This window comes from Corvus brachyrhynchos, unplaced genomic scaffold (assembly GCF_000691975.1).
Source record: "Corvus brachyrhynchos isolate BGI_N302 unplaced genomic scaffold, ASM69197v1 scaffold220, whole genome shotgun sequence".
NCBI classification, from domain to species: Eukaryota; Metazoa; Chordata; class Aves; order Passeriformes; family Corvidae; genus Corvus; species Corvus brachyrhynchos.
In genome coordinates, this window is record NW_008236209.1 from 4,483,251 (window position 1) to 4,508,674 (window position 25,424).

General features: G+C 39.7%; 1 protein-coding gene and 1 long non-coding RNA gene across 2 annotated transcripts; both read right to left on the bottom strand.

Annotated features, from left to right (window-relative positions):
• Positions 1–875: 875 nt before the first annotated feature.
• LOC108448541 lies at positions 876–4,237 on the bottom strand. Its single transcript, XR_001864442.1, has 3 exons — positions 3,536–4,237; positions 2,601–2,739; positions 876–2,187 (listed from the first exon to the last, which is right to left on the bottom strand). It is a non-coding gene; the product is annotated as an uncharacterized LOC108448541 (long non-coding RNA).
• A 7,319-nt stretch (positions 4,238–11,556) lies between these two features.
• Positions 11,557–24,018, bottom strand: APOOL (apolipoprotein O like). Its single transcript, XM_017742514.1, has 9 exons — positions 23,937–24,018; positions 21,539–21,643; positions 20,843–20,962; positions 19,747–19,801; positions 19,501–19,599; positions 19,056–19,147; positions 18,611–18,697; positions 16,889–17,045; positions 11,557–15,216 (listed from the first exon to the last, which is right to left on the bottom strand). The coding sequence occupies exons 1-9, from the start codon at positions 23,964–23,966 to the stop codon at positions 15,119–15,121; spliced, it is 843 nt and encodes a 280-aa protein (XP_017598003.1). The 5' UTR covers positions 23,967–24,018; the 3' UTR covers positions 11,557–15,118.
• Positions 24,019–25,424: the final 1,406 nt, after the last annotated feature.

Consider the following 25,424-nt stretch of genomic DNA (forward strand, 5'->3'; position numbering starts at 1 on the left):
CGCCGCCCCCTCAGACCCCCCCGCGCCCCCGGCACCGTGAGGGCACCGCGGGGGGACCCCGCTCCCGGCCGGAGCACCGTGAGGGCAGTGAGGGGAGATCCCACACTCCCGTCCCCGTGAGGGCAGTGGAACAATCTAGTCAATAAAACACCCAACATTTAAATAGCTCGGACAATGGTTTCAGTTCTGTGGGTCTCTTTTACCAGCGTGAAAACCCGACTTACCTGGTTAAACGTGACAGGTAAATACAAAGTTGAACCAGTATTTAAATATATAAAAGTAGTTAGGATACAGACATGAACCTTCTCATAACAAGGATAATAACTTGTTTTGGAAACTTTGCATTACTCTTTGTTACAACATTAAAAGCCTACGCTACAAATCGGAGCAAAGGAGGACTCGGGCAATGCTTGGTGCCTGTTCCATGCCTTCTATTCCTCAGAGGAATCAAAAGCTGGAGCTGTGCTTCCAAGTAAAGTGTAAAGGCAAAAGCAGATTCCAGAGCAATGTGACCCAAAACCTTCAGATGCTGAGAGGGGATTGCTCAGAGCTACCTGAGGGAGTCTGGGGGTCCCGCTGTCTGGGGGGTTCTAGAGGCCAGAGCAACCTGGGGTCTGTGAGTTGGGCCAACACAGGGTGGGCAACCCAGGGTGGACAACCTGAGATGGGGCATCCCAAGGTGACCCTACTGACCACAGCTGGAGTGCTGTGTCCAGTTCTGGGCTCCTCAGGACAAGAGAGCCATGGAGCTTCTGTAATTCTCAAAAGATTAATCCTCCTGGACTTTCACCTCCTTAGCAGAGAATTTGGAGACTTATATTTGACCCTCCTCCCCTTTATTTTTTGTTTTAAATGGTAAAGCCACATAACACAGCACACCCCAAAGTAAATTCAGTAAGAAGAACATTCCAGTCGTTTAGTCTAGCTCTAGCAAGAGACAGACATTCTTATGACAAAATAATTTCAAACTGCCCAACACAAGTAAGGAATGAAGGGAAAAATACCAGAAAAAGGTAACGACAAAACTGAACACTTGGGCAAAGAGTGAGAGAGACTCAGTTTAGCCAGCTCTGCTCTTGCCAGCACCATGGATATTGACAGCATTGCCTTTTCTGTGCCTCCTACTCCTTTTCAGAGGAGTGGTGGAATATCAAATTGAACGCTCAGATTCTGTGGTCACTCTGAGGCTGGTACAACAGAGCCGGACTGAGGTCAACAACCACCACCGTTTGTCAGATTGTGGAACTACCCGAGGCTGAGAAGTGACAGAAAAAGCAATTCACTGACACAGTTTTCTGACACCTTTGGATCTGAATTTCTGAGGTCAGAATGGTTTAAACTGATAGTCTGGAATCTAAACAGATGTGCTAACACCATTTCTGTGTGTTTCTGAAGATAAGAGAGGGAACCAGTCTCACTTTTATTTCTGACAGAGTTTGCAGCAGTAGAAGTAAACCCAGCGAAATTTGCCCACTTTGAAGTTTTTGTTACACTGAGGGGAAAACAAGCATCAAAAAATCCTTTCTAAAATCCTTAATATTCTAGTTTTGTCATATAGTTTCACATATTACCTAATACTAATGAAAATCATTTTATATAAATCGCAATATAATGTGCTTCAGACTTTTTGGAAAATGGGAAATAAATCCCAGCCTTCAGTGTCTTTAATTTGTTACTTAGTGGCAAGGTGGTCAATCTTCCATAGCTTCATTTATTGTCCTCATTTACAAAAAAGTTACAAAGCAAGCCAGGGCAGTACTAAAGGCAAACCGTTCCAGCTGTTGGGATCAGCACAGAAAGAAGACAAAGCAAAAAAGACAAGGGACAGGGAATGGGCCTGTAAATATTTGCTAAATCTTGAGACAGAGGGAAGCCAAATCCTTGGCTGTGTTTGTACCACACTACCAGGGCCAGGCCCTTGTGCACTCCAGTATCAGGGATTCACAGGAAGCTGACACCAATTACACAGCAAATAAATCAGATGTTAATGTCATGTTATATCAGGTTTTCTTTTACAATTATCCTCTATACCTTTTCTTTGCAATAACTTAGTGCTATCTAATAAGAATGGCAATTTCCTCTGTGTCCCAACCAGGGTCTCACTGCTCTCTCAGCACCTGGATTGCCCAGTAATTATGCAGCTTTCCAAGACATTTCTGATATAGGAAGCACTTGTTCTTAGTATCTCTGTAAAGAGATTAGAATTAAATCAGTAGCATGACACACACTCCCCAGTATGCTTGCTATTAAAATAATCTGTATCTAATCAAACTACATTTATATATATTTGTTTTGTTAGTATGTGCTGCTTCTGAGTGTGCACTCACCAAGAGCTTTGGGAGATGATTTTCATGCAAATAACTGAAAGCATTAGCACTGTGTGCACACAAACTGAAACAGCTTTGGAAATATTTAAAAACATTTCAGCAGGCTCTATAATATTCCTGAAGAAAACACCTGCATAGTGAAAGGTGGCTGTAGGCTTTCTGTTAGCTCACATCTTTACTTAGTGACAAACACAGTCAATTTAGTGATGATTTGTATTCAGTACCAGGATAGATGATATAATTAATATGCAGAGGGATGTAATTGATACATACCCGGTACTGTCTCGCCTCTGGATAAACTGGATAAGGCAAATCCTTCCTGGGATAGTCAAACTCATCTCGCTGGGCTCGGGAGTGAGGGAAATAGTCTGATGCTGGATCTGCCATCCTTAGAGGCTGAACATACACAGGACTATGCAAAAGAGAAAAAGGTTATTAAAACCCTATAATATACTGCAAATTGCACAAAGGGTTAGTTTAAACTGCAATATAAAAATATTAAAGCTCACTACTGGATGCATGGCATTGAGGCAACAACATCTAAAAGGTCTTTTAAGTTCATTTTACTGTCAAGCCCTCATCCTGCAAACAGAGAAGAGTGTATTTATAGAAGCAACATTCTCTTTAAGCTTTTATTTTCTTTTCACTGTCACAACAAACAATGCCACAGTATGTAATTTTCTATATTGCTACAATTATTTTCAAAATATTTTAAATTCATGATAGCTATACCTTCAACATTTTCAACATTTATTTTAGAAAAAACCAGACCTCCTTGAGGGACTGAAATATGAGCAAGCTCCAGCCTGTCTCTGCAGCAGAACCCTGCTACATGTGAGGAGACTGTTCTGCTCTCACTGAGCTGCACCCTGGCAAACAAGTTCTCTGCAGAAGTTGCAGTAAGAACTGCAGCAGTTGGCTGGGTGCTGAGGGGGGGGTCAAGTGAGGAAGCACAAGTACAGAAGCTTCGTTTCTAAACAGTAATGAAATGAATGCCTCTGGGATTAGAGGAAAACCAGAGAAGCCTCTGGATAAAGCAGTATTTTAGATTTCGTATGTGAATAATCCAGTCAAAAGCTTTAAGCTTTGCCATTTACTGGACCTTTGTCCCTTGCTGTGCCACTGGCAAAGCTGCAAAGTCATTCTGAGTCTCCAAACCAGGGTATAAAGTGAAAATGAGCACAAAAGACAGAAAAATAGCATCATACCTGTAATTCTCCCTTTGATTTGGGATTGAGGCATCATTAAAATCTTGTCTTTTCAGTACAGCTTTTGGAATTTGCCCAACCGAGGCAACCTGTGTGTAGGGGATCAGGTGGTTACACAGAGCAAAATGACAACGAATTAGAATAACCAGCTCACCAGGTACAGTATGTTAGAAGGTATAAACCAGTTTTTCACTTACAAAATATAATGTCTGAACTACAACTCACAGTCTAGGGTGTGAGAAGCCTTAAGTCCTGCAGCCCTGACCCAGAAAGATTCCTTTTATAAAGGGTTTCCTTCCCTGCCGAACTGAAGGATTGGGTCTGATTCACACCTTCGGAACAACAGCATCAGCAGGACTAAATTCCAAGTTAGTTAAAAATTGAACAGCACCATCTCCTGGTAAAGGCAGGCTGAGACCTGCTGCGTTGCCAAGATAGTGACACTTTACAGATGGATTTAGCAGAAAATAATGTAGCAGACTAGATTATTTTCTTCCTTTCCTCAGACAGCATTCAATGTCTCCTTCTCACATACTGTGTGCTCCTTAATATGTAAAATAATCCCTTGAAGTACCAAATGAGGAAATGAATACACGCACACACAAATATTCCCTTTCAGTGATTCTTTGTATTTCATATTGGTTTTTAATGCTATTTATCCATCTTTTCTCTTGATACCCACTAGTTCAAGCAATGATCTCTACTACACCTTGTCTAATGGAGAAAACTGGCACAGCAGAGCGTAATCTCTTTTTAATGCTGGTCTTCTAACAGGACAAAAATTGAAATACTTGTTTGAACATTCTGTTAAAATAATCCCTAATTCTTTGTTTTCTCCTATGCAAATTAGATTCACTTAATCCTTGATGAAGAATTTCACCTTCTCACATGCATTCAGCTGATCTTTGAAATCAAATGCTAGGGCGACTTTAAGCTCAAATTCCCTTTTTTTGCTATTCACATCCCATTGTGCTGAATCACTAAGTCCTGCAGGCCTGGCCTGGCCTGGGGCTGTGCTGTGCCCCCCTCTGACATCTCTTACCCCGGGTGGCTGACGGTGCCCGTGCCCCAGGCTGGCAGCTGTGTCAGCACTGAATGCAGGGTTCTGCTGTGCTCCACGGGATGGAAGCTTTGCCTGCTTCCTGGTGAGGGGAACAAGGGGAATTTAGAGCATTAGCAATAGTGAGAGTCTTGACAAATGTTTTTTGTGCTGCATAGATGTCCCATGCCAATGGCTTTACAAGAGCCGTGTATTATTACAGCTTGCCTATGTCTGAGGAAGTACCAGTGACACATTACTGGGGCTCAGTGAAAGGAAAACAGACCCATATTGTCTGTGTACTTGGGAGAGGTGTCACTGGGAAAAAGTGTTGAAAGCAAAAAGGAGCTCAGATTGCTGATATCTGAGACCGAAGAATGGGAGGAACACCAAGCCTTTTGTCAATGGTTAGCGGTCTTACTCCTTTTTTTTTAAACCTGTGGAAAAAAAGCCAATCCTTAAGTGCAAATAAATCAGAAATACACATTTGGTAGTGTTGAATTTAAGTAGTAAATGTACTTATCAATCTTTAAAGCTTGCCTGGTGAGCCCTAAAAAAAGCCAGTGACTGAGAGTGAAGTTCTGCATGCAGTGGTAAAATGCTGAGTAAGTGCTGGGTGCTCAGGTAAGATGTTTTGACTTAGTTTTAAATTGTATAAATATTATTTTGGCAGTATGGCAACCAGAGGTTTAAAATTAACCAGAATACCAGACTCCTTTTGCTATACTTCCATTTTGAGTATAAAACTCCTTATAAGTGCACCCACAGTCACTTACCCAGCTTTTTCTGTTTTCATGCAGTAGACAACGCAAAATATTACAACCACTATGATAATCAGTATCCCTGCAGGAACAGTAGCCACTAAAATGAAATCCAGAGTGTTCCAAAGGTGGTTACATTTGGGGCCCATGTACCAGTACTCCTTCCAGCCCGTTCTGAAGTAATCACATCTGCAAATAAAAATATTAATTTTCAGCAACATCATTTTAATTCAAAAGTAAGCAATACCAAAATGTATAATATTTTGCTATATAATTATTTATTATTCAACACTGCAGGGACCAAGAGATTCGCTATTTTTCCTGTTTGTTTAAAGGTGTTTTTTATCTTAGTTACACCCATCTATTTCCAGATTTGATGCAAAAGTACTTTGCCAGGCTTTGGGGTAACCAAGTCCAAGTTGGCATTTCAGGCGTCCAAGATAAGAAGCTTTGCTGGGCACAGGGTTCAGTACCCAAGTCAGGGCCTGGCTCAGGTCAAAGATCTCTTTGTCAGCTGTGAGCATGGCAAAGCTGCTGAGTGGAAGTGAAACCTCACATTTCTAGCTGTCATTATGACATTGATTTTTTAAAAGGAAAAAAAACCAACTATGTAATGGAGAACAGAACATTAAGAGATCTAATTTCTTTTTATTTTTTTAACTTAAAAGAAAATTTGATCAACCTGGGGAAAAAATGAACTTGCAATTACACTAAGCTAATTCAGTTCTAAAGAAAAATATCTGAAAGAACAGGGAGCATGTAAAAATTAAGGATTACAGTGATTACGTACATTAGGAATTACATGGCCCACACATATTTTTAAAAAGAAAACACTATGCCCAGATCCTGGATTTGATGCTTTGTACCAGAGTTATAAACTTATGCAGATTGTGAATTAAGATCAACATCTCTTTTTGTGGATCACTTTGCAGAGTCTAAATTTAGTTCATCATTTAGAATTTATTTGACATTTACATGCTGTATATTTAAACAAACAAATCAAGCCCACACACTACCTGCAAAAAGGTTCTTGATTTTTACACTGACAAGAAATATTTCTAGGACAGAATTCATCTGTATTACCCAGACAGGCCTCAAAGTCCCCAACTCCAGTGCAGTTGGCTGTGAATTAAGACAAAACAAGTATTTAATGCAATTACACAGTAACATACTGTCAGTGGGCTGTGTTGCTAATTACACCAGAAATTTAAGCTTCGTATGTACTCTGTAGATGACACTAAATCTTACTTTCCAGTGACTTGTCCCTTGAAAATTTTGAAGCTATTCAAGAAATGAAAATTTACCTGCTTAAATTACTTTACCCTGAATGTGTATCCATCTTCCAGTTGGCCAGGAAGTGTTGGCTTGTGTTGTTATGATTTTTATCATATCATTGAAGTGTGGTTATGTCTGAATTCCACTATATATCATCTCTGGATTGTTGGCAAAGACTAAAAGTTACGAAATTCATTAGAGATTCCAACCTTCCAATTATAAGCCAAATTAAAACCTTTTTGTATGTTTTGCATTGGGATTATTCCTTGGTTTAGCCTACAAAAGGATCTGGTTTGCATTAATGTTGGTTCTCCTGTATCCCTTTTGCTGTGTAAACACTTTGGGCTGTAAATTATGTTCCAGAATCTGAGTGTTTACAGTATTTCACAGGTATTTGGCTGGTTAAAGATAACTCCCTCAGCAGCCTGAATCAGCCATCAAATGCCAGCACATTTGGCACTCCCACCCTACATCCTTTGCTACCTGTTCCTCTCCTGCTCAGGACTTGGACTCAACACCAGGCACCAACCTGAACACTCAAAAAAGCCCCCAAACTGCCAATAGAACCAAGAATAATTGTGCACAACTGTTCCCAGTGAGATGATCCACATTTGGAACGAAGCCAGAGAACCAGAACTGGCTGAGATCTCTGAGCAGACCCTTCCAAGCCCAGCAGGCACTGCCAGAGCAGCATTAATATTCTTGCCATTGCAAGAGGGACTTTCCACCAGGAACAAACTCATGATTGATGCTTTATTAGCCAGAGGGACTGTGCTGGGAGCAGTCTGCATTTCAGAAAAAGATGGAAGCCTCCTTCCTTTCTACTCTCCAAGTCCATCTAATCCAACATTTGCTGCTTATCAGAGATAAATCTAAATGATCACAGTGATCAAGGTACCAATTGTACCAATCCATTTACATACACTGCACGCTCTCCTCTCAAGAGGGCATCAGCACTGAAACATTTTCCAAAGAAACCTAACTACAGGTCACGTGTTATGGCTATAATGTACAGAACAATGAAAAATCCCAAGTAGCATTTGGCATGGTTCATCTAGGAGATAAGCAATGTTTTTAGCTACCCCTCTGATGAGTAACAGAATTACAATTCTTTTAGCAATGATCCAAAAAATATTAAGGCAGCAGAAAATAACTAGTTGTGATTCTGCTGGGAGAGAGGGAGTGTGTGTCCTTTGGTCTTAATGCTCTAATATTCCATGTGATAAAGGAACTCACTGCTGAGCCCTTCAAAATACTGTGGTCTACATAAATGCCAAGTTAGCCTTCAAGTGGTAACTTTTTTTGGCAAATGAAAGGTTAGAGTAGCATAAAAAAATAGACCAAAAACCAAAACTCTATTAGAAAAATAACAACTGCAGCTGGTTTACATCGCTATGGGCTTAGGGATACCCTAAAATAAATTAAATCTATCAATAAAATCTGTGGGAAATATTCCAATAAATAATTGCAGGCTAATATTGGTCTACTCTAACAGAACCAGAGACAATTCCATTACTTAGCTTCTCACTTAAAATAACCTTTCAGTGCATTCTGGTTGTCATGCTCTTAATTATTGATGATTTTCTCCCTGTTAGTATAAAAAAAAAGTCTAAGAACACTTGCTATAAAAAAAGTGTATGATTTTTTAAAACCCATATACCAAGTGTTTTTTCCCACTGAAAAAGAACCAAACCATTTAACTTATTTAAAAATACCCTTCTGAAATTCAGAGACTGACTCAAAATGATCCCAACCCACCAGGATACTGAGTTTTCAGGTGTAGTTAATATGGCTGTAACCTTTTCCCTGTGACACCAAACACAAGACAGCAGTTGTCTCACCAAGGTTTTCACATTTGCATTGTTTTCCCATTATTTAAAATAAACCCAGCCTAAAGCCAAAGGAGAATTCCCAAGCAGCAATACCTCCCAGTGGGACTGCAATGCCCCAGCAGCACTCCCCAGTGGAGTGGACATGGCCACATCCCTGCTCTGACAAGTCACAAAGCAGAATTCCAGCAGGCCTTACGTCGTGAAGCTCCACTCAGCAAGGGGCCGGCCAGGACCAGGACACACGGCAGGACTTTCAGAATGGACATCCTGGAGCCAAATGGGACAAAAGACCTTTTCTTCCAGACTTTGCCAGCAGCAGAATGAACTTCCCTTTCTGCTGCTGTGGATTGTGGATTTTGAGCTTGTTTTACAGCATCCTTCTCTATAAAGAATTACTAATTAACTTAAAACTGATACAATGTCCCGATAACTTACCCACCATGTTTTCCTTTATGAAACTGAGTAGTTCTATAAAAATATCTCATTAATCTTGCTATTTCTGAATTTTTGAAATCAGATGTGAGGTATTCATTTAACGACCTAAATTTCAACACACTGAGGTATCTGTCAGGAGCATTTCTCTCTTCTCCTTTTAGGCTTACATAACCTTTTACAGATAACAAACTTGGAATGTATTTGCAGACAATTTCCTGGAACAGACATTGTTTTTTAAAGACATGACCAAGCTATGGTCCTGAAGCCATCTAAGGGAGATGAGATGGGAAGGAAGGAATCCTGTAATTGGATGCATCTGCTGTTAAGTTTTGTTGGTTAATTTTTCATTTTTCTGAGAAAAGAACAGAAAATACCCCTCTGGCAAGGATGAGCGATGACAGAAACTCACACCTTAGCACAGCTTCTGTCATCTTGACTCTTTATTATTTAATGAGTCCTGAAAAATTCTCAACACTCACTGCACAAGAAGATCCTGACTGTGTGGTCACCCTGAACACTACACAGGTTACACCCCAAGTTTGTGGAGTTTAACTGCATTGAAGTTAGCACAAGCATTGTTCTTAGGATGGTGCTTTCAAAATTAAGCCATAACTGATAAAATCCCAACATGGGTTTCCTAATTTGACAGGAGCTGCTGCTTATGCAAACATGCCAACCACAGTTACATTAACAGCAAAAGGTAAACTTTAACCTTTGCTTTTCAAAGGATAAATAATGATCTCTTAAAATGAATGCCTAGCAAATTCTTGAGAGAATACTGTTTTGGCTAAAGCCCAACAGCACTTAATATTACAGCAGTAGATAAGAGATTCTCAGCTCTGCCAGAAGATTGCTTTACAACACACCAGAACAAAGGTATGAGGTAAATATTTTTACCTCAGTGAAAGAAATTGCATCATCCTTCTTCAGATGTAAGGCAGAAGTGTGAAGAAGCAGTTCCTGCAGATGCTCCATTCTTCTGGCTGACAGGGAATTCCCCTCTGGCTCCAGCTCCCAGCTGCTCAGTGCCGGTGCCTCACGTTGGGTGATAAACAAACACCTTTACCTGGGGCTGTCAGATTTGATTCAAGGATGCAGAAATGCAGTTGGCAGCTTTTCCTTGGGTGAGACGTTTTAATGAGGCAGGTTACAAACCCTAAACTCTTGACTTTGCTACATCATTGGCATTTATTGGATGCAGCAGGTTTGGACCTGGCCTCAGGAAGGGCTGCTGAGGCTGTGAGTTGTTTTCTGTTTTCAGTGCCCACTTGGGTAGCAGCAAATGAACCCAGTGCCAGCAGACCTGAACAGCTCAGAGATTTGTATTCCACAGCACACCCATTTCCTCCTCTTATTGTCTGAGTTTCTGGAACTCAGCAGAATCAAGTGCCAAGTTATGCATTCTGTAACGACATCCAGGCTAATTTAATTTCTTCAAAGAGAGACATATAACTAAACCAAAGTTACTGACCAAAATTAGTGGTGGAAGATGGAACTGCTCATGATGTTTAATCTTAATTCATTTCAGATCTGGTTCAAGATGGCTTTGGAGAACACTCCTCCTGCAGCATTGCAGGGGTCCTGAGAGTGACACAAACTGAGCACGAGCTACAGATTTCCCAAACACTGGTATCAGGACTGCTACAAATAGAGCCCAGAAAAGGTTACCAAGGCTTGAAACCATGACAGGCTCAGTTTACACCCACTCCCTGGTCACAGCAATGGAATTTCTTTCAGTTGTTCCAGCAAAATCCATCTCCCATGTCTGTAAACTAACTGCACCTTGAACAATGGTGTTCTGCCTTTGCCCACTGTGAACCCAGGGTTTCACTGGGGTTTGTACTCCAGCTCTGGTCCACAACAAAAGCACATCAATGCTGGGGCAGGATAAAAGGCAACACTGACTTCTAGAATGGCTTCAATCACAGCTTTTCTTGGCTGCAGCTTACCACCAGCACATAGCTGAGCTTGGCTTCTGGGAATCCCTGCACTTTAAAATAAAAACCACACACAATCCAGTGCCTACAGATTGTCCTTTAAAAGTATAGGCTTCGTAGGACCCCACTATCATTTTGGATTCAAAGTACATTTTCAGCATTTCACTGTGGTTCAGAAATACTGCAAACTTTCACTACAAGATAACTACAGTGCTGCATTCCAATACCTTTACGGTATTTCCCAAGCTGTTCAAGAATCACAGTGACAATCTGCCATTAAAACAGCCACATCACTCATTTACACAGTTTTCCTCCTTTCGAGTAATTTACTCTTTAGGTTACGCCATGTATTACATAATTTATGACTCTTGGTTGGCAAATTGCTTTACCTGGAAGACTGGCACAGAGTCACACTGAGGTAAACACATTTACTACCTGTTTCCTTAACAGTGTCATTCCTTCAGCATGGATAAAAGCTTCAGTTTTTCCAAGTCCTGAACTATACCATTCTTTAGAAAAAAAAACAAAGAAAAGAAAATGGAAGCACTTCTCAAAATTTAGGACACCGAGCATTAATCTGTCCTTAGTGTTACTTCAGCAATTTCTTCCAGAAGAGTTTCAGTACTTCAAGGGTGAAGTTTTTCCCCCAACATTAATAAACCAAAGTCATTACCGAAATGAACTCTTAAAAAGAAAGGCAAGGAATTGACAATTTTTCAACAGATGGAACAACAGACAAAAGTTAAACGTACTTTTTAAAAAGTATCTTATCACCCTTTATTTCCAGGTGCTTCACAGCAATATGACAAAATAAAGTATCACAATCAGTTTTATCTAAAAAAAATATTAATATCACCAAGTTCCAAATCTCTCTATATTGAATACAATCAACCATAAATAAAAAAACATGCAGCAAATTAAACCTATTTCTGTATTATAAAATACCATGTGACCCCATTCTTTAAGACACTGAATTTTTCACAAATATATAACTTATATAAAAATTACAATATACATTCTTACTTTTATAATGTTGTTGCATTATTGCATTGTGAAATAAACTTTAAGTGACTTTTAAGGATACATTTGAGAGGCATTTCAAAGTGTTTTGCTACAAATTAATAAAACCATGTCTCACAATAAAACTTTTCCCATGTTTTATGCTAATTTTTCACTGTAGCAGATTTGTCTGTTGGGTCCGAAATCTTCAAGAGCCCAAGTCAGGCACATGGTTACCCAGGATGGCATCATGTAGATGTGAATTTGCTTTTTTAAAGCCATTGCATAGCACCTTTACTAGAAATTACTAATATAGACATGTGGCTACAGCTCCTTGCAGTCAGCTGTAAAGTATTATATAACCCCTGGAGGTTCAGATGTCTGAACTGAAAGCAGAGAACACACCCAGCCAGAATACAAAATTTCCCATACTTTTCTCCCACTTTCTTTGGCTGCAGTTAGGGAACAGTTTTCTTTAGCTGTACCTGTTTCACAACATAAACCCTCTAATTTTAACCCCATTGTGTGGGGATAGTAAACAAAAACTGGTGATAAAAATGAAGTAAACAGAAAATTACCCCACCTTGAGGAGAAAGAGAAATCTCAGCTGATGAAAACACTAAGCTAAAAAGTGACAGTAATAGCAGCAGCAGCATCATCAGCGAATCACAGACTGGTGAGGGTTGGAAAGGACCTTAAAGCCCATCTTGTTCCACCCCCAGCCACAGGCAGGGACACATTCCACTATCCCAGGTTGCCCCAAACCCTGTCCAACCTGGCCCTGAACACTTCCAGGGATGGGGCAGCCACCTGGCAAACCCTGACCTGGAATAATCCTGTGCTGCTCACTCCTCTCACCTGCCTCAAAGAAATGACACAGCACAGGGACTCCATTCCATGAGCTGCAGAACTGCATCCCTTATCCTGTTCATTCATCAGAGTGGGCAGGAACACTAATTTTAAGTTATGTCCCAGAAGATGTTTAACTCTGAAGTTTAGTTCTCTACCAATGTTGCCCTAAGGAGTAATTTGGGACTGAAATACAGCCCCAGCTTTGTACACCAGGGCCATGCACAGCATGAACCAGATCAGGGGCTGCAATGGAAGGGGCTTGCATGGGACACCTGACTCCTGCCTGCCCAACCAAGGAGCCCGTGGACATTCTGCAGACCGGATACCCCCACCCGCACCACCAGCTTTGAGTGGAAATGCCCTCAAAACCTGGGAAGTCCCTGAGCAGTTTTTGGCACCACGACAGTGTCCTAAGGCCTGCTCTCCTGGGAAGGGCAGATGTGCTGGTTCCGTAACAGCAATCCAAAGCCGCTCCTCTCCCTGCTCCCAGGAGACCAATTCCTGGGCAGAGTTTTCACTATGTCCTGAAAAATCTCACCACAGTAAACTCCTGCAAAATCCAAGCAAATCTGCAGCATCTTACCTTTCCTGTTGACTTGCTGTGGTAGCACATCACTCAAAGTTAATATTTAACAATTTAGGAGCAGAGCAGATGGGTTTTCCTTTATGTTTTTATCCAGAATGTTATCAAAGGGAGACAGATAATACAATTTCTGGCATCCAGTCATGCCCTAGAAAATGATAATTTCTTCAAGATTTTCACTTACGTCTTCATCTGTTTCCCTGGAAATGGTATATGAAGCCCAGCTACCTAATTTTTCTACTCCTCTCTCTGTGATGAAACACTGAATGTGTCATGTCCAGGAGCTCTCTGAAGATTGATTTAATATCCTCTGATAGCTGCCTGAATTCTGACAGTTGCCTGGGCCTTTAAGAGATGATTAAAGAAACAAAACACATTAAATCCTGTCAGCTGTCCCAGGCAAGTTTAACTGATAGAACTCTTCTTTTTAAACTCCCATTTTCTGATTTCACCTTGCACTGGACTCGAAGCCCAACACTGCCTGAAATTTGGATTTTAAAATATCAGTTTGTTTCTGAACCATCCTAAGAGCTTTACTTCTTTTGCACATTCACCATTTGTGCCTTCTGCACATTCAATCCTGTAGCATCTCCTCACAACTTTGCTAATCCCACAGGGACACCAGGAATTCTGCCTGTATTTCACTGGTCATTTGCCTTTGCATTATCAGCCTTGGAAAAACGAATCAGGTTGTGAAATTTCTTCAGGAAAGCAGGAGCAAATATCCCATCACATCCCAGTGCTGAGAACAGCAGCATTTCAGGCTTTAGCCTTCCAATGAACTATATGTTCATATGGTTTCTCTTGCTTCCCCCTCAATTGTACAGCAAAGCAAATTTTCATTAATTGAAAGATAACAGAATGAAGAGAAATGGAAGATGAACAGAAGTACAGCGATATACATAATGATAAAAGCAGTGTTTGAAAGTTTCATCCTAGGAAATGTAATTTCTAGTATTATTCTTATGGAAAAACACAGAATTTAAATCAATGGGTACTGCATACAAACTTGTGAGAAGAAAAAGTTGGCTGCCTACTACATCTGTGTTGTTACTGTCTGTCAGCAGTTTAAACCTTGCAACTACCAATTTCCAGCTTCCTAAACATTTCTAATGGATTTTATATAAATTCAGTATCAGTTTCATGGATTAAGAAATTTATACACAGTTCTTCCAAGTATTGGAAGTAGGTGAAAACTGATGCATAGTCTAGAAAGGACGTTTAGAGATCAGTTGTATGTTTCTGCCCAGCTTCAGTGACATCTGAACACACCAGAGGTGTGCAGGACACAGAGTTGTTTCCATTCACCTTTGTGAAAAAGGCAAACAGTACTAAATTATTCTGTAATCAAAAAAAGTGACTCTTTTACACAAGCATTAAAGCCATTGCTGTTCACATGATACAACCATGGATATTTTAAGGCTGCTCAGACCAGCAGGAACTTGCACTTTGTTCCAGAGCTGAAAGATAAAAGACGAAGAAGCCTCTGCAAACCCCATCCCCCACATTCTTCTTTCAGATCAATGAACATCTGAGCCAAAGCAGAGATATGTTTGCATTCTCAAATATCCTTTGTGAAGTGACATTTATTAGCAAGTTTGGCACAGAGAAACCTCATTGGGAGAAGACACTGACAAATCTTGTTTTCTCAGTGTCTCACTAATGACACTGAGTGAATTCCCATTGCTTATATGGAGTCAGGAACAAAATAAGCACTGAACAGAATCATGTACGTCAATAATACAAATCGGGAGATAAGAAAATATCTGATTAAATTATACCTCACAGAGTATGTATTGTAAAGATTATTCCTTCCCTTCTTCCCTCCCCCTTATCTGTAATATTTTGCAGTTTGTAAAGCAGACTTGGCTTAGCTTCTGGTGCTGTACATGTCCACATCTTCTGGGCTGGACTGACCATGGTCCACAAGTTTTGCATCAGGCTTAAATTTTGATGTCTTCACTATTCCTGTTAGAGATAGTAAAGAAATATCATTTAAAAATATGCATATATTTGAGCTGTAGGGAAAAAAAGCTTATTGTTACATTTGGAGAATTTCTGTATTACCAAACACTAAGAAAAGATCAAAATCTCTCTGTTCGAGTTCAAAGTGTGTTAAGATGTGATAAAAGAGGATGAGGGCATGTGGGAATGCTGAGCACAGCAGTGGCTGGAGAGCAGGACCTCCTCCCACTCTCCAATACCACCTCTAACACAGCAGAGTGAGAGAAGAAATTGTGATGCTTTGCCCAAGAAAGTTTGAGGCATGGAAAAAAATCTCCAGTGTTTCTTGCCCCAGTGCTCCCAGGAGCAGAGCTGGCTCCCAAAACCAACCCTGCCAGATCTTCCCTGAAGCTGCTGCCAGATGGCAACAATTCCAAAGGAAGACAAGCACTCTTACCTGGTTTCACTTCATGACTTCCAAAACCCATGAACTGAGTTTAGTAAAACATTGAACGCCCCCACTCACCCTGAAGGACAGTGCACAGGCTGACTTATTTAATGATACTGCAATTCCAGAGGCTCTAAGGGAATGTAAAGGCAGGTTTTCTAAGGCTGTGTCCCCTGTTCCTCATCTACTTCTTTTCCAGCTACATCACTTGGTCTAACAAAGGGTGTTACATCCTCCTGAAAACTTTGCCCCATTTCGAAGGAGAAAATAAACATCTCTGACAACACAGATTCATTTAGGGCATGGATATTTTTGGCTGTATTAGGGACATGAACTAATTCCACCTATGAAAGCAAAGACAGATCTAAATACACAAACCCAATAAAGACAGTTTGGCCTGAAGCAAATGTAAAAACAGATCAAAGCATTCCACAAGCTAGATCAGAAAAAATTCAGGTCCAAAGCAAAGATGTGAATGTATACTATAGTGAAAATAAAGGGAAAAAAGATTAAAACCTTCACTCAAGTATGTTCTGCTTGCTTTCCAGAAAAACCAATTCCTTCCTTCCAAGTTATTTCCTTGTAACAAATAAAATTCAGAAATTGCCCTTACAAAAAGTAACAGTATTTTAAAAAAAATTTAGTTGTCCTTTATAAGGTAATTCCACTGTTTTCTCTTACAAATTGGACTACAAATTTTTTTATCTGTTAAATAGGCTGTTACATGATCAGTTGATCATCTCAACCATTTAAGATGCACAAGGAACCACTGCAAAAAACCCAGGAAAATAAAATCCAATGCTTAATTTCCCATATACTCACTCCTCTTTCCTTCCACTATGGATCATCTCTGCATTGCTAGCAGAGGCTAAAAGTAATGAAGTCCATTTGAGACTTCAATCTTCTAATTATAATCAAAATTAAAACCTTTTTGTGTGTTTTGCATTTGGATTACTCCTTATTTTGGCCTACAAAGGAATCTGGTTTACATTAACATTGGGTGTCTGACATTACTGAGAGAGAACAGACAATATATAATTCTGATACTGCGTCAGGGCCCACAGTGAGAAAATTATCACCTCCCTGAGGCTCTGAAATATGTATTAAATGACAGCATGTAAAATATGCTCTCAAGAATAATATGCACTGACAGTCTGCTCCAGTTTAGAGCAAGAGTAAGTACAGAATTAAGTCAACTAATTGGATTTGCAAGTTGCCCTGAGTTTACACTTGAAATGTTTAATTCACCTGATGATGGCACTGGATCTTCATTACTCCAACACTCTACTGGCAAAGATTCTGTTCTGTTCAATGATCTTGACTCAACAGCAGACTCAGGTTTGGTACTACAAGTTCCTTTCTTTTTCTTATCTTCTTGCATAATTGGTTTTGACTCTTGCTGCAGCTGTGAACCAAACATTAATAAAAGAAAGCACATGGGTACATGCTTAATACATTATTGCAAAATAAAGCTTTCAGTCTAGAAGCTTATCTTTTATGAAATTATTTTCAGATATGACATCATACAATGATATTCAACTAGTCAGGTGCACACAAGGGACACAGATGGAAAAAGTAAAATGCATGAAACCCCACAGATCAAATAGAATAAATTCATGTATAAGGGAATTTGACATGAGTATGTACTTAGGAGTGAAGCTGTGGTTTTACTTGAGACCCTCCAAAAAGTTCATTTCCAGGAGAGGAGCCTTTAGCCTTACACAAGACTGAAACAGCACTGAGTGTTTACAGAACACTTACTACCCCTAGTTAGCAGAAGATAGAAAGATAAATCATTCTAACACCTTAGTAATGAAAACTAATATATCTTGGGAACAGGTTTCACTCAGGGAAAAAAAATGAAGTTAATAGAAGTGTCTGTACCACATCAATTCTTGTTTTGCTATTATTTAATGACAGTTATCTGAATCTCAGTTTCAAAACTCAGAATTCCATTTGTGCTTCTCAGAGGAAATAAAAGGTGAGGACTGCATGCCAGTGAGCACTGTAAATTTACAGCAATTTACACTGTAAATTTACCTCTACATGTTAGTATAACTGAGAAATTGAAATTTTCTTTGAAAAGAGCAACGAAAAATTACTCCACAAAGCTGAAATTTTTCTCAGGAAGTGCTACTTTTGTCAAGGTTTTATAAATTTCCACTTGAGAAAAAAAATCCTTTCAGGTTGGATAAAACCCATGTTTCATTCCGGGATTACTAACCCAAATTCCATATGTAATTTACAGAAGGTTCATACTGCCCTCTACTCTCTGCTGGCAAGGCCTCAGCTGTTTACTGTGTCCTATTTTGACCACTCCACTTAAAAAACACAAACCACACACAAAATCCCCTAAAAACAGGAAAAGCAGAGAAACTAGAGGGAATTCAGAGGAGAATAAGAATTATGTCAGAGTTAGAAAGCCTGCTCTGTAAGAGAAAGTTATTACTGGAGAAGAGAATGTCAAAAACCATGATACATTTTTCATACATAATAGGTCAATATAAAGAGGTTACTGATCATTTATTTACTATGGTTGCAATGAGGACAGGACAAGGAAAAGAAATAAATCACAGGGTAATTCAAACAGACTTCCTGAAAGGGTTGTAGAAGAATAAGCCATTCATACCTACTGTAATCCTGAGTGTCTTTAGCCTAAACTCAGGGGCTGCTTAAGACCAAAGCTTGAATCAGAATGGATCCTTCATGTCAAGATAAAAAATGAGCTCTAAGAGAAACTCATTCTTCTCCTGTGCACTCTGCATGTATTGTGCACTACAGAGGGGATCTCAGTATCTATGGGTGTGAAACGTGTAAGAGCAATTAAACACTGAAGTGACTAAAAGATCAGATTGGGGTTTGTGCCTTGCTTAACACAATCAGTAAACGTTAAACAGCATCAGCAGAGGAGTCCACAACTTTCTAATCTCCCTCTCAATGTGTGAGTTATCATTATTTCCCAAGTCCTACCTTGGAGACAGTTTCTTTTTCTGCCCACAGTGACCTCACAGCCTCATAGGTCTGATGACTCGCACAAAGTAACTTTTTCCCTGCTACCTATTTTTTTAGAAAAACATAATTTAACAACAGCTTTAAAAATACATCGACACACATGCCATTCAAATGAAATTAGTCATGTCTGCATGAGAACATGCTTGACCCCAAACTAAGGCTTTTCAACATCTAGTACATATTTCCCTTACATCAAGCAAATTGTAAATAACGGTTAAATTGGTATTAGGACTCCACAGGAAACATTCCCATGCTAAATCCACCTACTCCAAATGAAATCAAAACCTGATCAGCAAAAAAGTGTTCTGGCAATGTTGGCACAGTAGACTGGAGCACCAGTTTTAAAGGACCCAAACTTGTCTCACTATGTTGGAACTGACCACAGATAAACCCAGAAACTTACCTTAGCAATGACCACTGACTGAGCTGGGTAACAAACAGAATATCCTACAGCAGTAAGTCCCAATGGATAAGCAATTTTCTTAAACCTAGAACCTGTACAGAGCCAAGTATTTTGAATAATTAGACAATAATGAAATGCAAACTAAATAGTTGTAGCAATTAAATGCAGGAGACATTGACATTCTGAAAGAGAAATAATCCCCAACTAGGTTTTCCAATATTGTGAAGAATGAGAAGAACAATTGTATTATTAGTCTGTCTAATCCTGCTCTGTCAGGTCTCAGCCAGCTTCTAACAGCAATGAATAATGTCCCTTCAATTTACCAGGAAGGATTTTTCTTTTAGTCACACAGGGTTTTGCCAATGTTTCAGAAGAGTACTCTAACCACAGAAATTGTTACATGCTCCATATCCCACAGACCAATAATGAAAGAAGCAAACCCTACCTTTTCTTGCCAGCACTACACCAGCCAAGCCTGACACCATAATTACACTGGCTTTGGGAAGAAAGTCTGGGGGAGGGTTGTTCAGGTAAACATAAGCATCTACAAAATGGAAAAAAAAAGAAGACAAAAAAGAAGCAGGGAAATTCAATATTAGTAATTTTATTTCCCACTTAAGAAATAAAGATGAAAACTTTGATTTTACTGAGTTAATATACATGAAATGAGACAGGTATGGGACTTGCCTACCTTTTCCAAACTGAATTGCATCCACTATTCCATTTTTAACAAAGACAAAAGCACTCTACAAAGAAAAAAAATGAAACCAGAAAGTAAAATCTCTGCAAAAGTAGCTGTTCACATATATCTCAGCACGAGACAAAGAATTATTGTGTAACTTTAAAAAACCCAAACCAGATCAGTGACCTTCTAGAAAGGCTGTTCAGAGATCTACCCTCTTTGTGACAAACATTTTTGTATTTTTAAAACTTACCTTGACAATTAATTTAAAAAAAAAATCTCTAATGTAAGCTCACTTTCAAAACTGACATGTCAGGAACTGCAGAGTAGGAAAACACCTGGATGCCAACTGTACAATATAAGAAAATTCAATTATAAAATACAATCTCTTCCCTAAAGAGTCTCTCAGGAAAACCGTTTGGAAGAACACCACCGAATTTGTACCGCCAGAGGTCACTGCTACTCAGTGTCAGGAACTCTCACTGATTAATGGCATGAAAAAGTTTGCTACAGACTTATAACAAGAGTATTTCAGTCATGCAGTCACTGACAACATTTTGACAGACCAATGGAATTAATAATTTACAGAAAATACAGGAAGACGTTTTGAATTTTTTTTTTCCAACTATTAGGGTCTACATTTTTATGTAAAAGCAAAACACAAGCATAAAATCTCTTCCTGCCAACAGCCAGGGTGAAGCTGCTGCTTCCCAGCAGGTACAAGAGCAGTGACAGGCCCCACAGTTCCCTCTCCACCTGGAACAGGCAGTAACAGAGCTGGGAGGTATTTCTGACAACTTGTGAGGAACACCCTGCTGCAACAGGTACATGAGAGGCACTCTGTCTTTTTTGTCAGGTACTGCCCTTTAAAAGCAGCTCCTTCTCCATGGACTGCACCTGGAATTTCAGACTCCAAAACGTCCTCAAGTTCCACCAGCACGAATTTACTACTGCTGTAGAAGGAGGGCTCATTTTTCCATCCTAAATTGTCTTATGCCAAGACAAGAGACTGCAAGAAACCCTCCAGGGGGAAGTAACCTGTTTTTTCAGCGGTGAGTCGAGTGCTGAGGAACTGCAGGAAGCCTTGGGCGCAGGCTTTCCTTACCTGGCACCACCCAAAGTAGCGGCCGGTCGTCTGTCGCACTGCCGAGAGCTGCTGCTGCAGGTGCCCAGGCTGCTCCTCGATGTACTTTGACTTCAGAGGGGGGGCACTGTAAATTGGGAGCTGGAAACAAAGGCACAGCTGTACAGCAGGGACAGAGTTCTCTATTCTCAGTAGCTGCTGCACTTGAATGGGGTTTTTCAAGCCTGCAAATGCTCAGTGTTCTCAATATGGCAAACAAAACCTCTACATGGAATTATGAACTTTTAAGAGTTCCAAACTGACTCAAGTGTGACTTCACTCTTTAGAAATGAAAACTGAAGCAACTCTACAGATTCTAAGCAGCAAAATTACTGAGTATGACAAACTATCATTCAGCAAAGGCATGAGCAAGAATAATTAGATGGATGTGTGTATTACCAGAAACTGCACATTACAAAAGGATGCATCAGAAAGTATTCTATTTTTACCTTTTCTGACTTCAGTTTTGAACTACTGTAATAATGACAATGAGATAAAACTTTACTAATTTAGTAACACTTTGTGCTTTATTTGAGCTACAGTTGTCAGTTATTTATTATCACATATTACTTTGCTATGTATTTTAGTTACTGAGTAATATAATTCAATGGAAAGAGCTGCTATTCTGCAGATCTTTCCAGTATTATTTTAAAGACCAACAAAAAGGAGGATTCATACCTTATCTGGCTTCACCAGCTGACTTTTTGACTCCTTTTCTGTTGCTGCATATACAGTAATACATACAAATGGCAGCCCAGAACAAACAGCTGCCAGCTTTGCCACCTGGGACAGAGAGATGAAAAAAGGGAGTCTTAATGCTGAAATAAAAATTTCCCTTGGGCTTCATCAAATATGGGATTAAACAAGTCACTTTTAAAACCTTTTTTAAGCCTTATGCCTTTTAGAAATGCCTTCTGACTTATACGAAGATTTTCTCAAATTATAATGGTAAAGAAAAAGTTAAAGATCCCTGACAACAGTTTTATGTCTAAAATACCAGGAAGAACTTTGTGCTCAAAGGCACACTAATGCTTCCTTCACCTGTTAGGATAAATTCAGATGTAATTTACTCAGCATGCAGGAACTCCAAGTCAATGAATGACTCATTTCAGCAAAAACACGTGGATTTTATTTGCTGCAGAGACAGAGCAAGCTCCTCTTCCCCCAGAGACTGCCAAGTAGGGCAGTGACCCTGGGCAGGAATTTGTGAGAGCTCTGCCCCTCTCCTCACTGGGAGGGCCATCCCCAGGTGTGTGAGCAGACACTGAGCCCACAGCACGTCTGTGTCTGCAGTGGCGCAGGGGGAGATACCAAAACTCGTGACATTAAAGGTCTGTGTGCTTCCCTTGCTGCCCCAGCTGTGTGGGGAGGTGTGGATGTGGGCAGAAGGAAGATGGAGGTGACTCCACTGCCAGAATCTGCAGAGAAAAGTCTTACATACAAAAAATAAACATCAGCCACACTGCCACCAGCAGGGCTGGCCATGAATCCAGTCAGTCACACGCTGACTAAAGATCTAACATGCAGCGTTAGTGAAGGTTACACAGCAACATCAAACTCTCAGTACAGCTGAGCTCTTGGCTGCCATTCCAAGGGCCACTTGCCATCTTTCCTTCCATGCCCAACAGCAGGAAAAGCCACTGGGATGTTCTGCTGGCTCATGTGCCCAGCCCAGGATCGTGGCTCTTGTGACACCCAACAGGCCCAGGACACAGAGACCAGGTGAGAGAGGAGGGTGACAATCAAAGTAAGTCCCAATTAGCACAATAATTGCCTCTCTGATAAGAAATGCAAAATGCCACAGTCTGAGCTACAGAAGATCATCTAGAAGAGGTGTGTGTCTTCAAAATCTCTGTATTTTCAAAGAATTATTAAAGAAAAACTACTTAAAACCTATCATAATTCAGATTGCTTATTTCAGTACAGCATGCTACCAGAACAAGATACCAATTTTCAGTAGACACTAGAAGCACAACTGAATTTAAAAGTGACAGAGCATGGAAAAGCTGTACTGTTCACTTAAAAAAATTCATATATTTTTAAAAGTCACAATGGAGTTCTGTGCTCAGTGTAAAAGAGAAAGCTATATTGGGAATGATGAAAGTAGCTCCTGACTGACAGTAATTGCTTTACTTTTGTATGCCTGCAGACAAACACATAAATGTTTGAAGATCCAAGGAAACAGCTGTACTGGCTAACATTTACACTGGCACAGTTATTCCAAGAGGGTTTCACCCTTTTCTACTGAAATCACAAAGAACCAGAGTGAAAGAAAAAGCAACATCACCTTGACTGCATTAAAGAGGCTTCACTGCATGGAGCTGTTTATCCTGTTTCTTATCTAATCATGAGATGCACTAAAAAGACTCAATTAGCTAAGCTGTTTCTCATATTCATTTATTGAAATTATTTTATTAAAAGTTTCTTAAGAGGCATTATGTATTAAGCAAGGAAAATCATATATTGTTTAGCTGAAGAAATCAAAAAGCATTTTACCTATGAAAACTTCTACAGAAGTCACTGAGAATTAAGAAACGGCAGGATCATATTGATATATCAAACACTAAGAAAGAAGCACAGAGAAAAACACCTGCACCAAGCTAGAGCTGTGAAACACCCTGGAATTACATGTTCAGCCAGTAGAATGATTTCAGAGCATCAGCTGATAACTGACTTAGATAGAAATAAAAATCTTCTTTTGGATGAATTCAGGAAATTGCTGCAGCTACAAAAGCCATGAGGCCAGGTGACATTTCTGGAGATGAATTCTGCAGGGACACAGAGCTAAACACCAGCAGAAGGGAATGTCAGTGGCAGGAGTTAAAATATTACCTGTAACACCACTGCCATGTTCCTGACCTGCAGTACCTACAACTGAAGGATTTTTTTTTCCCTAGGCATAAAAGCCCACCAAAGACAGACATGGCATTATTTTTGATGAGAAGCCTGAACAGCAATTATTTTCTGAAGAAATGCATTATACACTCTCTAGCAGAAAATTGTTACAGCTACGCCTCTTAATAGTAGAACTGGAGTAAGACCAATCAAAATATAATAATAAAACTGTCAAATGTACCTGGATAATTTTGGCTTTAAGTCTTTGCATTTCAAACAATCTGCTTCAAAGTGCTGGAATCTTATCAAAGATAAAAAATACAGATTCTATTAAAAAAAAAAGTTAAAAAGCTGCATCACTACAAAGAATTCACTACGTTGCACTCAAAAGATGCAAAATACAAACTAAACCATAATAAAACCATATAGTTAATTTATGCTAATCTCCAAGACATTGTTTCCCACTGAAACTACAAATTCTGTGTACTTGCTTCAAGAATTGGAGCATGAGTCAGGAAACTTGCTCTGAAAGCAGGAACAGCCTCAAAACAAATGTAATCAAAGGAGTGGAGTATATGCAAAAATCTGATGCATGGATTTATATATAAAAATATACGAGTTCTTTATCACAAAACGGGAATCTACTAGCCAGGTTAAAATAAGATTAAAATTTAGCTCCTACCTCACATCGCATTTTCCATGATGAAATGTTAATTAAAGAATAAAGAGTCATAGGTTTATGACTTTCTCCTACCACTGAGATGTCTTGCAGTGGATCAGAAAACTGTCTCACTCCTTTTGGTTTATTTTTCCCAGAAGTTACACAAGACATGACAATTGCCAGAAGCTTGGGGGCCAAACCTAGTATCCTAATTCAGGTGTGTATTTACAAATCTCTAATGACAACTACCAAAAACCCACACAAAAGTGGAACAGAGCATCCTCCCAGTTCACCTCCATGGATTTGGTTTTAATCTTGGTCTGCCAGATGGTGACCCACAGAGAGTGAAATCTTAAGAAGAATAAAACTCTTATTAATCTTTCATAGTAAATAGTAAAGAACACACATAAAATTACGTCACTTCACTAAAGGTACTGAATCATTCAGATTTATGTACTGAGCCAAACTACTTCAAGATCACCCAGCCAGACAGCAAAGCCAAAGACAATTTCTTTTTCCATAACAAACTTAAGGTAAATGTTTTATTTTAATTTCTCTGGCTGTCCTTGTTGACATCATAGTTTTCTCTGCAGATATATACACATTTTAAATGCTTTTCAAAAGTAAATAGGAAGATTCATGTGAGAGCAACCTATTCATCAATTTGACTGTGAACATTGGAAAACCTGTCTAAACGTTTGTGAGAAAGCCTAGAGCTTTACATGCACGTCTTTCTCTGTTTAACCACACTGTAGTATTCCTACAAGTCGAGATATTTTAGATACTTGTAACCCTGTTAGCTCGTAACAGCGTGATTTTAACAGCCTTGTTTTAGTGATGTACAGCACTACTAGCACTTTATCATGTTACTACCAAACTATCATCTCGATATTCCTCGAGTTGAAGGTGTTTCGGGGGCTGTGAGTAGATGCAGAATAACCAGAAGAGAAATACTGCCTTTATTCCCTTTTGCATAATTTAACCACCTCTCGAACCAGCTCTTTCCCCCTCAGGTCCCACACTACCACAGAGACCCCTCACAGCCCCACTCCTCCACCTGACCCCGGC

Coding starts and splice junctions, on each gene's coding strand:
- APOOL (XM_017742514.1), bottom strand. CDS start 23,966: ATGCAAAGACTTAAAGCCAAAATTATCCAG. Junction 21,644..23,936: donor TTAAAGCCAAAATTATCCAG/GTACATTTGACA, acceptor TCTCTGTCCCAG/GTGGCAAAGCTGGCAGCTGT. Junction 17,046..18,610: donor AAAAAGAAACTGTCTCCAAG/GTAGGACTTGGG, acceptor TTTGGTTCACAG/CTGCAGCAAGAGTCAAAACC.